At 46.4% G+C, this 13,174-nt stretch overlaps 1 protein-coding gene across 1 annotated transcript in view; it reads left to right on the top strand.

Annotated features, from left to right (window-relative positions):
- Positions 1-1,339: 1,339 nt before the first annotated feature.
- smyd3 (SET and MYND domain containing 3) overlaps positions 1,340-13,174 on the top strand; it is a 400,254-nt gene continuing 388,419 nt past the window's right edge. The window contains exon 1 of the mRNA XM_042332902.1: positions 1,340-1,531. Coding sequence (XP_042188836.1) covers positions 1,371-1,531 — 161 coding nt within the window. The 5' untranslated portion in view covers positions 1,340-1,370. The remainder of the gene's footprint in view (positions 1,532-13,174) is intronic.

Here is a 13,174-nt window from a genome sequence, read left to right as displayed (position 1 = left end):
CCAGACCAGATCTCCCCCCACCCCCCACCCATAGTATGATTGTATGGGTAGTCAGTGTTTAAGTGCAGCAACTTAACACATAGTCGACCCACAACTGTCCTTTCTCCCCCACATCCGTGCCATGACTCAATCTCCACAAAATTGTCCGACTCCGCCACTGCCTCACCCCTCAGGCCACCGAAACCCTCATACATGCCTTCATCACCTCAAGACTCGACTGCGGAAATTTCCTCCTTGTTGACCTCCCCAACTCTTCCTTCCACAAGCTGCAGATCATCTAGGACTCTGCAGCTCATGTCCTCTCCCGCACCAGGCTCCGTGACCCCATCACCCTCACCCTCGCCCGACTCCACTGACTCCCCATCCCTCAGAGGATAGAATCCAAAATCCTCTTCTGCATTTTCAAGGCCCCTCCATGGCCTTCCCATCCTATATCTCTGACCTGCTGACTCCCTACCAATCTGCCCGCTCCCTCCGTTCAGTGGGCTCCGCCTGCTCCATGTCTCCCGCCCGACCCGCCCTACCATCGGTGGTCGGGCTTTCAGCCTCTCCGCCCCCACTCTCTGGAACTCCATCCCACAGTCCCTTCCCCTTGCTTCCTCCCTTGTCTCCTTCAAGGCCGGTCTCAAGACCCTCCTTTTCGACCGTGTCTTCGGCCGCCCTCCCACCTCTTTATCCTCCCTCATCCCAGCCCTGCCCCCACCACGCTCGGGTCCTGATCCCTGACGTCCAGCGCCTTAGGACGTCCTCCCGGTGAGAAAGGTGATTCACAAATCGTCATCTTGTTATTGTGTATCTGGTGGGCGAATCTCGACAGCCAATTGCGCACAGCAATGTCCGCAAACAGTCGCGGATCGAGTGACCAAGTTATTATTGTTTTCTTGAGGGATCCCCGAGCATGGCGCCCGCCCACCCCCCCCAGCCTCGCCCCAATAGCGAGGTAGGAAAGCAGCAAGAAATTAATACGCGTTTGTAGCCCAAGGTCCACCAAATAGTAGCCCAATATTGTGTGTTCCCTCCTGGGGGGGTAGCGGGCTCGAGTGGCTAATTTCGGTTAGTGCTTTCGAAACTGTGCAGGAAAAGGTCCGCAAACCGGGGGAGGGGGGGAACCCTCAGCAGGTCTCCAATTGAAATGTTTTAAAAATTGGACAACCGGTCGCCCCCAAACCCAAATCTTCTTTCAGGCACATTAACCCGCCCAGTGGGCGGGGGGGGGGGGGGGGGGGGGGGGCACGTGGCCGCGGAGCAGCACTCCCCACGTGCGTCACTCGCAGCCACGGCCACGCGGCCCCCGTCACGTGCCGGTGGCGGCGGCGGCGGCCAGTGGGGGCCTGAGGCCGGGCAGTGGGCGTGGCCAGGGAGCAGCTCATATGGCGCACCGCGTGCACAGGAGCGGCTGCGGGAGCCGCGGTCACGGGCTGAGGGCGAGCAGCGCTGCAGCCCCGGGGCACCGCCTCTACTCCGCCCCGCCCTACGCTTACATCCCCTGCAAGAAAGCCGGCGGCTCCGTCTGTGACTACTGCCTCTCCAGGTACTGAGCTCCGCGGCACTTGGCTGCCAGGGGGCGGGATGCGTGTGTGTGGACTGGCAATTGCTGCGATAGGGTCAGGGAGGCTGTGTACTCTGCACTGTGTCCTCTCCCCCCCCCCCCCCCCACCCCCCACTCACACACTATAAATAATAATGATAATAATAATAATCCTTGCATTTGATATAGCGCTTTTCACGTCGGGAGGACATCCCAAAGCGCTTCACAGAACACACTGGAAAGTGAATGGACTGTATATTTGTGGGCGAACACGGCAGCCAATTGCGCACAGCAATGTCCCACAAACAGTCGTAGATTGAAAAATGACCAATTTATTATTGTTTTGGGTTTTGGAGGGATTATTATTAGGCTCTGTGTGGAGTAAGGAAACTTGCCCAAGGTTTCGCCCTCTGCCTGGAATTGAACTCAGGTCTCTCGCTTGCAAAGCGAGTGCTCTAACCACTGAGCTACAAGACTCCACTAAAGGGGGGTTAGGGCATTTATGCAAATGCAGTGCAATATAAAGCTCTTATTGTTTTGTTGCAATGTGTATTTACAGCTGAGAGCTCAGATGCCCACTTCAGGGAAATGTCATCAGTGACACTTCTCGAAAGACGCTGCACGATGTTGCAAACTTGCATGGGCGCCCTCTGGGCTGCATTTAGTTTCAGAGCCGTGTGTTGGTTAAAATCGGGTCGTGATCGAAAGCACAATGAATGAGTCTCAATGGTGCTGTTAACTGAGCCACAGGCAGGGTGTGACCTCCGCTGTGACCTGGATAACTTGGCTGTTGGAGGCCCTGCCACTTCTTTTAAAAGTTAAAATCATCCATATCATGCATAAGTAACATATGGGGCGGCTTAGTGTATGATACACTTCATACTAGTTCACTGTCGACGTAGACGACAGAGTATTCAGTACAGCGAGAGGAACATCACCAAAGTGATCCTCACTCCTGTACCTGGATTACGTACCCAGGGTTTGGGGATGCAAGACAATGTTTTATACGTAGCATTGTGCCATTTAAAAGTGTGCAGTTTAAAAGAAAATCAATGCGCTCAAAAATAAAGATGTAAAAGAATATTTAGGAAAGCCATACTCCTTGGCTCCCATAAGTATCTTCTTTCCTGCAGGTCCTAACTCCTCAACCTCCCTGGGCTCTCCCTCAGACTCACCGAACCTGTGCATAATTTAGGTGTCAAGTTCAATCCACATGGCTTTCATTTCTCCCCCACATCTGTTCCCTGACCAGAACTGCTTTTTTCCACCTCCGCCGCATTGCTCGCCTCCGTTCGTACCTCACAGACACAGCAGCCGAAACCCTCGTCCAAGCCTTTGTCACTTCCCGGCTGGACTTTTCAAATGCCCTCCTCGCTGGTCTCCCCAGTTCCACCATACACAAAATTCAATTAATTTAGAATCCGCTGCCCGCACAAAACTCCGGACCCCCATCACACCAGTCCTTGCCAGGCTCCACTGGCTTCTAATTATCAAAAGGATCGACTTCAAGATCCCCTCGCTCGTTTTCAAATCCCTTCTTGCCCTCACACCTATCTGATTTGCTTACTCATTACTCACTATTTCCACTCGGCCGGCTCCGGCTTCCTGTTCATCTCTCACCCCTCTGCTCCACCATCGGCAGCTGTGCTTTCAGCTGCTGTACCCCAAAGCTGTGAAACTCTCTCTCAATCACTCCGCCTTGCTCCCTCCCTCCCTCCCACTTTGAAATCCCGCCTAAAGACCTTCCTTTTCATCCACAAAATTTTATTTATAAATATATTTGATACAACTGAAATCCAAAACAAACACAACATCTTCTGTTACAATTGCTTGGCTACCATTGTCCTTGAGAGCATAAATAATGGTCTTAGAAAAGGATATTTGGCTGATTAAACCCAATTCTTTCACAGGCCATACCCCAATACCCTATTCATCCACTGTATCTCCTGGGAAGAAGTTCTGTATAGATATCCCCCAATAGAAATATACATTTTCAGTAAGGAGGAGGCCACCTAGCTTATCAATGCTCCTGGGCTAGTTCATATAGAGGTGTGCTCTCCCCTCTCTACCCACAATTACAGCATATTATCCTTGCATTTGATATAGCACTTTATTGTGCTGTTGAGACATCTCAAAAAGCTTCACAGGAATTTTGTCAATTTTATTACATGGATCATGAAAATTAATTTTTGCGGTAAATAAATATCCATTACAGTGTTTCCACATAAAATGGATATGGACTCTGCCATTCTTCAAGATTATGTCATGATGGATAGAATCATCATAAATCATAGAAATTGATGTTAATATTCCAATTTTAAGAGAGCATATGTATGGAGGCATTTCATATAATATTGAAAAATTATAATATAGATTCTGGATAATTTTATTTTAAACCTGAAAGTGGGGAAACTATTGTTTTTAATGTTTAAAGCATTAATCACTGCTTGTTGCCAAATTAAGTTCTCAACAGGTATAATGAGGATTTAATCATCACTCCATACGCCTAATAATAATCCCTCCAAAACCCAAAACAATAATAAATTGGTCATTTTCAATCTACGACTGTTTGTGGGACATTGCTGTGCGCAATCGGCTGCTGCGTTCGCCCACAAATATACAGTCAATTCACTTTACAGTGTGTTCTGTGAAGCGCTTTGGGACGTCCTCCCGACGTGAAAAGCGCTATATCAAATGCAAGGATTATTATTATTATTATTATTATCACATTGCCAGAAAGAGAGGTACTGGGCAGGTACTACTGGAGAAGGAACAAAGAATTGTCATCAGTGATTAGCAGTCAATTTGGACCTGATTATTTGTGGCCCAGAGAGAGATGTATGAAACAGCAGAAGACTATTTCGAGCCCTGATGAGAACTGCAACATACATAATTTATTTAACATTGGTGAATTGTTGTGCTCCCAAATCCACTGGTCTATCTCAATCAGGAAGATCAATTTTGTCAACTTCTCCATACCACCCATGAAACTGCTGTGCGCAATTAGCTGGCGAGTTTCACCCATAAAATACATTCAGTTCACTTTACAGTATATTATGTGAAGTGCCTTAATAACGTGATAAGGCGCTGTATCAAATGCAAGGATTATTATTATTATACTTGTGCAGGGTAGATTTCCCTGGTAGGTTTTGCTTTTCTTTTGTTTTTTTTTAATTCACATATCTTCTGTGAAGAACAATCAGCATCTTCAGTTTTAATTTCATTTGTTGATAGACCAGGAGCAGTGCAGTTGAAACAAATGGTCTTAATATTTTAACTCCACAAATAAGAATCAGATGACTTTTAATTTTTTTTTACAGCAGACTAACTTGGCAACGAGAGCTAGATTGATTGATGAAGGTGTGAATCAAGCTCTGTGAGGTGGAGTGAAAATCCGTGCAAGCCATTGCGATCAGCGCTTACGATAAGATGCTTATGGGAGTTAAGCAAGAGAGTCTCATCGACATTGAGCTGTAGAAAAATGGAACTCATCTTGGCCTCTAGTGTTAAAGGAATGAGCTATGTACATAGTTTCGAAAAGATTGGACTCGTAACAGAACAATACTTTTGGTTGCACCAACACAGCAGAACGAGAGGACACAGATTTAGAGTTGCAAAGAGCAATTTCATGACAGATACCAGGAAGTAGTTATTTGTTCTGAGTGAAATTAACTGCTGAAACAAGTTACCAGGAAGTGTGATTGAGGCCAGGACACTCATATCATTTGAAAACAAAATCAGGTCCTGTGATAGGAGGATGGTAGGGTGGGTATTCTGGACAGATGAGATCAAACGTTGAATACAGTTCTCGTCACTGTGACATAAGGGGGCGGTCCATGCCCTCAAGTGGTGCAGAGAAGAGCAACAAGATCCCAACGTTATAGAAATGCACTATATAATAATAATACTTGGATTTGATATAGCAACTTGTCACATCTTTGAGATGTCTCAAAGACTCCACAGAATATAATGTAAAGTGAATTAACCATATATTTTGTGGGTGAATCGCAGTAGCCAATTGCACAAAGTAGTGTCCCACAAACAGTCATGGATTGAGTGACCAAATTATTATTTATTTATTGAAGAGATTATTACCCCCAGAAGAGCGATCTGGCAACTGACTAACAACCGGGTTCCTACTTACTGCTGGTTAAACAGAGGCATGTGGAGGAAGGAAACTTACCCAACGTTTTGCTCTGCCTGGGAATTAAACCCAGGTCCTCTCACTTGCGAGGCGAGTGCTCTCACCACTAAGCTACATGACTCCAAGCTATGAGCTATGAGCAACAATCAGACAAGCTAGGATTCTTCAATCTTGAAAGAAGACTACAGAGAGAGCACCTCAAAGAGGAGTACACCATTTTAAATGGGATAGAAAAATTAAACCCAGATCAATACTTGAGGATGTATCAAAATAATAAAACAAGATGATCTAAGTTTAGAATTGAAAAGGGCAATTTCAGGACAAATACTAAGAGGCCTTTCTTTACGCAGAGGGTAATCAACTCCTGGACCACCCACTCTCGCTCACCTCCACTGGCTCCCCATCCCCCAGAGGATCAAATTCAAGATCCTCATCCTCACCTACAAGGCCATTCACGGCCTTGCTCCCTCCTACCTCTCCAACCTACTATCCCCCTACTTACCTGCCCGTACCCTCCGTTCTTCTGGCTCCGGTCTGCTCCACATCCCCCGCCCCAACCGCCCTACCATCGGTGGCCGGGCCTTCAGCCTCTCAGCCCCGAGGCTCTGGAACTCTATCCCCAGTGCCTTCGCCACTTCCTCCCTTTCCTCCTTCAAGGCCGGTCTCAAGACCTTTCTCTTTGACCGTGCCTTCAGCTCCCCTCTCGACTCTCTACCTCCTCCCTGCTCCCTCCCTTCCCTCCCCTCACCCTGACCATTTCCCCCCTCCTCGCTCCCTCCCTTCCCTCCCCTCACCCTGACCATTTCCCCCCCGCTCGGGTCCCGACCCAACTGTCCAGCGCCTTGGGACGTCCTCCCGAAAGGCGCTCTCTAAATGAAATCTTGCTGTTGATGTTGGACCAGGTTGCCAGGAGAGGTGGTGCAGACCAGGACACGGACTCGTTTAAAAAGAAGCTTGATGCTGTGCTGAGGGGATGTTAGGGTGGATGTTCTGGAGGGATGAGATCAGATGGGCCAAAGAGTCTTTTTCATTCATACTAACCTTGTGAAATGGACCAAAGTACCTTTATCTAAACCTTTCTTATGATCTTGTGAAGTGTCTGGGTTCATGGAGATGCCCTTGAAATGGGAATAATTATCTTAAATCTTTCCATTGTGCAACATATACTGGGAAAAATACTTATTGTGCAGTATGATATTAGGAGAATTCTTTGTTTTTGGAGGTGCCCTCCTCTGGTTAAGGTGTTAAACTGAAGTCTGATTTGACTTTACAGGTAATTATCAAAGATCCCATGACAGTATTTGAAAAGAGAAGGGAGTTTCTCCTGGTGTCCTGGCCAACAATTCCTCAGATAAGAAAATAGTTATTCACCTCATAGCTATTTTATAGACTTCACTGTTCTCTATTTTGGTCGCCAATTTTGCCTTCAAATACAGTCACTATACTTGACAATAATTATAATAATCCTTGCATTTGATAGTGCCTTATCACATCTTCAAGACAACTCAAAGCACTTCACATAATATACAGAATATACTTATATAATTGACTTAATTGAGTTAATTGACTGTATATTTTGTGGGTGAAAGGCAGCAGCCAATTTCTCACAGTTGTGTCCCACACACGGTAGTTAAATAGTTATTATAAAGCACTTTCAGATATGACATTCTGTATAAGGAGATTAAAATGAAAATTCAATATTTCTTTCAGAAAATTACACTCCATTCAAAATTATTCTCACATTGGGGATTGTTTTAAAAAAAACTCACGGTCTCAATGTATTTAAGCATCTGATCAGACATTGACTTATTTTTTGTTCATCTGGTTTACTTGACGCGAGTGGAAACCTATCACCATGCTGAGTGAGTGGTGCAGATAAATTTGTTCTGATGCTATATCTGATATTTTACTTACAGGTATGTATAGAATGTGACTTTATACGTTATAATAGTGTTGAAAAAAAGTGGGGGGGCCTTCTTCACATTTTACATGGGAGGCGGCCGGGATAATGACAGTGTGGTAAAACAACAACAACTTCCATTTATATAGTATTCCTCATGCAGGTAGCATCCCAGAGCGCTTCTATAGGCCGTGTGTTGATATAAGATAGGATCTTATTATCAGGAGATTACTGTAAATAGCAGCAAGTTTTTAGTGTGTTTTTATAAACCATTTATCCAATATAGCTTTAAAATCACCACCCAAAATAAGGATGAGGTTACATTCAGATCAGCTTTATTTAAAAATTGGTTACCAAAAGCCTTCAGGCCTTTAATGGCCCAATAGCCCATAGGTGACAAAGGGGATTTAAATCCACAATGGTTTCAGCTGAGGTTCCAGTGTTCAATCTGAATGTTAATTGTATAGATTCTACCTACCTGAAACACAGTCTTTCAGAAGCAGAATACCTCACTACCAATTTCATCAGATGCCAGTAAATATGATTGGCTGTGACTATGGAGTGAATACAACTGGGGTTGTTCTGTACTCCTGAGGACTATTTGTGCAAATATGCAAGGATGGGAATGGCTTTGATCAGGATAATTGCTTTTTCTGTAAAAAAACGGTGCTCAGAAGGCACGTGGTTTATTTACTGTCAACCCTTTAGGTACTGGAATGTGCATGTGTCTGGAAAAAGAATTCAGGCAGGACTCGGTATGGAAATCTTACGAGAGATATTAACAGAACAATATTTTTGTGATTTTCTATAGTTATACTAGGTGCAAATCTTATTTTTAATGCTCTTTCCTTTGAGCTTACTACAGTAATACAACAAATATTCTTCAAAATCTGAATGAAGTGTTTGTGTATGTGTGTATCTGTGTGTGTGGGGGGGGAGATCTCAAATGTATTTTGGCTTCCTGTTTACATGGTGTGCAATCTTCAGCCACTGTGCCCCCAGTCTCTGCAATTGTCTTCCCCCATTGACCTATCTCTACGTGCTCTTAAAATCTTATCGAATTGATGGTATAATTGATCAACTTCCTTAAACTCTCTCTCTTTCTCTCCTTGCTCAGTGACCCCCATCATCTTTGAGAAGAGTTTGAGATGTTGAGTAAGATTGATTGGTTGTCCTGTTGTCCTGTGCTAAAAAATGGCCAACTGTTGAGTCTGGTCACGGCTAATGTCACTTCCTACATCAAGCGTACAATGAAGCACCTCTAACATTGCTCCTGTGTGTTTCTGTGATGTGCCATTAACATCACTTTGTGAAGGCTCATAATATGCAATGATGTCCACTGTGACTTAACAACCTGGAAGCTGGGCAGTCATTTGTGTTTTGGTTTAATGCAGGGTCTGTGAGCTTACGGACTGAGGCCATTGGGTTAGAGTGGGGGTTGTCCTGTTCATTTAGCTGAAATGATTCTTTTAGTAGTTAAAACCAATCTTAGTTTCCATCCACTCTCCTAAAGTTGCAAGACGCAGGGACAAGATTCCAGTTCTACTGATGATGGTTCTCCACTGAATTCCTCACTGAAATCTGGATCACTCCAGGTGACACTTTCCCCCTGAATGAGGCCACACCACCCAGCTACACCTTCCATCACACCCCTCGGCCTAACTGCCATGGTGGCGGGGTGGCTCTCATCTCCCAGTCCCCGCTCGGCCTATCCCCGTACTCCTCTGAAACCTTCCCCTCCTTTGAGCACCTTACACTCTATCATCCCTCCAACCTTTCCCTCAAAATTCTCCTTATCTACCGCCCCCAAGCCCTCCTCCACCTTCATCCCTGACATCTCCACCCTTCTATCTTCCCTCTCCCTTTGCTCTGAACGCCTCCTCATCCTTGGCGATTTCAACCGTCACTTCACCCCCTCCTGCTCTACCTCTGCTGACTTTTCCTCCCTTATCTCTCCCGTCACATCCATTCCGCCACCCACGTCCGATCTGGTGATCACTCGGGGCCTCACCGACTTGGACTTCACCATCATCGACAAAGTGATCTCGGACCATCGCTTCAACTCCCTTAACACCTCAATCCCTCACCCCACCGCCACGCAACCCACCTCCATTTCATACCGCCCCTGGAAAAAAATCTCCCCCTCCCTCTCGGCTGCCTTGGAGTCATCTGAACTCCTTTCCCTTTGGGCGTCCTCCTGCACTGACCTATCCTCCTCGGTCACTCTTCTCCACAGCTCCCTCTCCTCCACTCTTGATGCCCTCGCTCCCCTCTCTTCCCGAACCTTCTCCTACTCATGCAAATCACCCTGGTACACCAGCCACCTCCACTCCCTTAAAGCCCAGTTGCGTTCCTCTTCTCCATCACAAACCGACTCCTCTGCCCACCCTCTCATGCCTCACCCATTCTCACCTCAAATGCCAACTGCAAGGCGATGTTGGACCTCCTCGAATCCAAAGTCGAGGGAATCCACTCAGCTGCCTCTGCTACTGCAATTACAATCTCCTCGTCTCATCCCAGCTCCTACCCACTGCTCCCTCCACAGCTTTGAACCCGTCTCCCTCTCCTCTCTCATCACCACCATAACCCATATGAAACCCACACCTGGTCCCTGGATCCCATCCCTAACCCCCTCCTTACCTCCCAGCTCCATCTCTTTGCCCCTCTACTCACTGACATCATTAACCTCTCTCTGGTACTGTTCCAACCCCATTAAAAACCGCTGTCATCAGTCCTATCCTTAAAAAACTCTCCCTGGACCCTTCTCTATTCTCTAACTACTGCCTCATCTCCAACCTCCCCTTCCTCTCCAAGGTCCTAAAACGAGTTGTTGCTTCTCAGATTCGCTCTGTCCTCTCCCACCACTCCCTTCTCAAACCCCTCCACTCGGGCTTCCGTGCCGCCCACCACACAAAAAGAGCCCTGGTCAAAGTGACAAATGACATTCTGTCCAGGGCTCCCTCTGCCTCCTCGTCCTCCTTGAACTCTGCTGCTTTTGACACCGTCGACCACTCTATCCTCATCCACTGCCTCTCCTCTCACCTCAACCTCCACGGTGCTGTCCTTGATTGGTACAGATCGTACCTCTTACATTGCCTGCACTTCATATCCTCAAATGGCTTCTCCTCTATCCCCCGGACCGTCTCGTGCGATGTTCCTCAGGGCTCTGTCCTTGTTCCCCTCCTCTTCAACATCTACATGCTCCCTCTTGGTGACATCATCCACAGACATGGGGTCAACTTCCACATGTATGCGGATGTCACCCAACTCTATCACTCTGCCTCCACCCTCGACCCCAGGACCACTGCTGTCCTGGCAGAATGTCTATCAGACATCAAGTCCTGGATGAGAGCTAACTTTCTTCAGTTGAACGTCAACAAGACCGAGGCCTTTCTGATTGGCTCCTGTCAGCGCCTTCACACCTCAGGCACTGACAGCATCACCATCCATGGTTGCACACTCCACCTCACTGAGCCAGTCCGGGAACCTTGGGGTCTTGTTTAACCCTCAGCTATCCTTTCTATCCCACATTCGCGCCATGACCTGCTCTGCCTTCCCCCACCTCTGAAACGTTGCCCAGCTCCCCCACTGTCTCACACTGCAGGCCACCAAAACCCTCATTCACGCCTTCATTACATCAACAACAACAACAACAACTTGGATTTATATAGCGCCCCCCCACGCCGGACAGATTCTCAGAGCGCTTTAAATTGAGGCTCGACTATGCAACCTCCCTGCTTGTCAGCCTCCCCAACTCCTCCCTCCATAGGCTGCAGATCATCCAGAACTCTGCAGCCCGTGTCCTCTCCTGCACCAGACTCCGTGACCCTATCACCCCCATCCTCACCCAACTCCACTGACTTCCCATCACACAGGGGATACAATTCAAGATCCTGGTCCTCACCTTCAAAGCCCTCTATAGCCTTGCTCTCCCCTACCTCTCAGACCTCCTAACCCCTACCACCCTGTTCGCTCCCTCTGCTCAGCAAGCTGTGGCCTGCTTCTCATCCCCCGCCTTGCTCACCCCACTATTGGCGGGCGGGTCCTCCGCCACTCTGTGGCCACCCTCTGGAACTCCATCCGCAGGAGTCCCTCCATCTCACCCCTCGCCACCTTCAAGACCCTCCTCTTCGACCGTGCTTTCAATCTCCCTACTCCCACCCCCGCACGCCCTCCTCCCCCACCCCGACCCTCAGCTCGGCTCCATAACTCTGTCTGTCCAGCGCCTTGGGATGTCCTCCCGACATGATAGGCACTATATAAATGTAATTTTGTTGTTGTTGTTGAAATATCAACCATTGAATATGACCATTTTTCAGGCCTTTCCTCATGCGGGAGCATCTTCGCTAGATCCAATTCTGTTCTCAGTCTGCATCCACAGACACATGTTCCAGCTCGGGCTCACAGTATAATAATCTGGCTCCTCTTTGCCCTTTGTAGTTTAGGGATACTCAAAACCAAATGTAGTGTATTACAGCTGCCCATGTTCAGATCAACCAATGTCACACAGACCACGGACCTTGCATTATCTGGTTGTTTCATAGTAGCTTTACCAACTAACTTAGTGAAGGAGAATAATTTTATTTGTGGAAACGGCAATTATTTTTATGGGGTGGGGGTATCTTCATATAATCCATTCCGGTATTAGTGTGATTCTTTATACCAATTCATGAAGTTCAAAGTCTTTCAGAACAATGATTAATAGTTGTAGGTTTTATAAAATAAGTTTTATTTTAAGAAAAGCTTGTAAGAGCCTTCTTAGAGATTGCCAAGATATATTTAGCCGTAACCCTAATGTGAATATATGCAGAAACCCGTTGTTTCACCTAAAGTTGTGATTACCCCTGAAGATGAATTGTATGAATTTAAAATCTTATGGTAAGACTTTATTAAATACAGTAGTTGTGATTCTGAGAGGTCATTTTAAGGATAAGCAGTAGTGTCTCCCAGTGCCATGAGATGGCAGTATTGTCATCTGCTGCAAGAGCAAGTTAAATGTCCTGGGTTCATTGCTCACACAGCACTAACCCTTCATAATACTGGTTGCCATTGAAAAAACAAATCGGAATTTATGAGTGGTCTGATGACATTGGGGCATTGGTGCATGAATGTTCTGTTTCAGGCTGTGGAAGTATGTGGGGTCTGATCTGGGCTGAGCTGTGGTGAAGTGCTCTCTCACAAAAATAATCCTAATCCTTTCATTTGATTTAGCTACTTTCATGTTGAAGGGACTTCTCAAAAGCCCTCATGGGATTCGCTGGAGAGTTTAGATACTGAATTTTTTAGGCAAAGAGGGACTGAATTTGTTTCTTTTTAAAGGTCCGAGCACTTGGAAACTGTTTCACTGTGGGCCGGCCTGCTCTTGTATTTCTTCCTCACGCTCTAGGAGTCATGAACGATGCAAGAAATAAAAAGCACATACAGCATTTCAAAAAGGTGTGATCTTCATTTACGATGTTTTTAAAACAAAAATTCAGTCAGAAACAATCAAGCAGTAAAGATTCTGATGAATATTGTGAATTTTATTGAAATGCACGTTACTAGCTATTCTATTAGTTTTGCTGCATCAACTTCGAAGTGATGTTTGAAATCTGCTTTAAAC

The sequence above is a fragment of the Callorhinchus milii genome, unplaced genomic scaffold (genome assembly GCF_018977255.1).
Source record: "Callorhinchus milii isolate IMCB2004 unplaced genomic scaffold, IMCB_Cmil_1.0 Scaffold3, whole genome shotgun sequence".
NCBI classification, from domain to species: Eukaryota; Metazoa; Chordata; class Chondrichthyes; order Chimaeriformes; family Callorhinchidae; genus Callorhinchus; species Callorhinchus milii.
The sequence above is the reverse complement of the archived record's forward strand: the minus strand, read 5'-3'. Positions and strand labels throughout refer to the sequence as shown.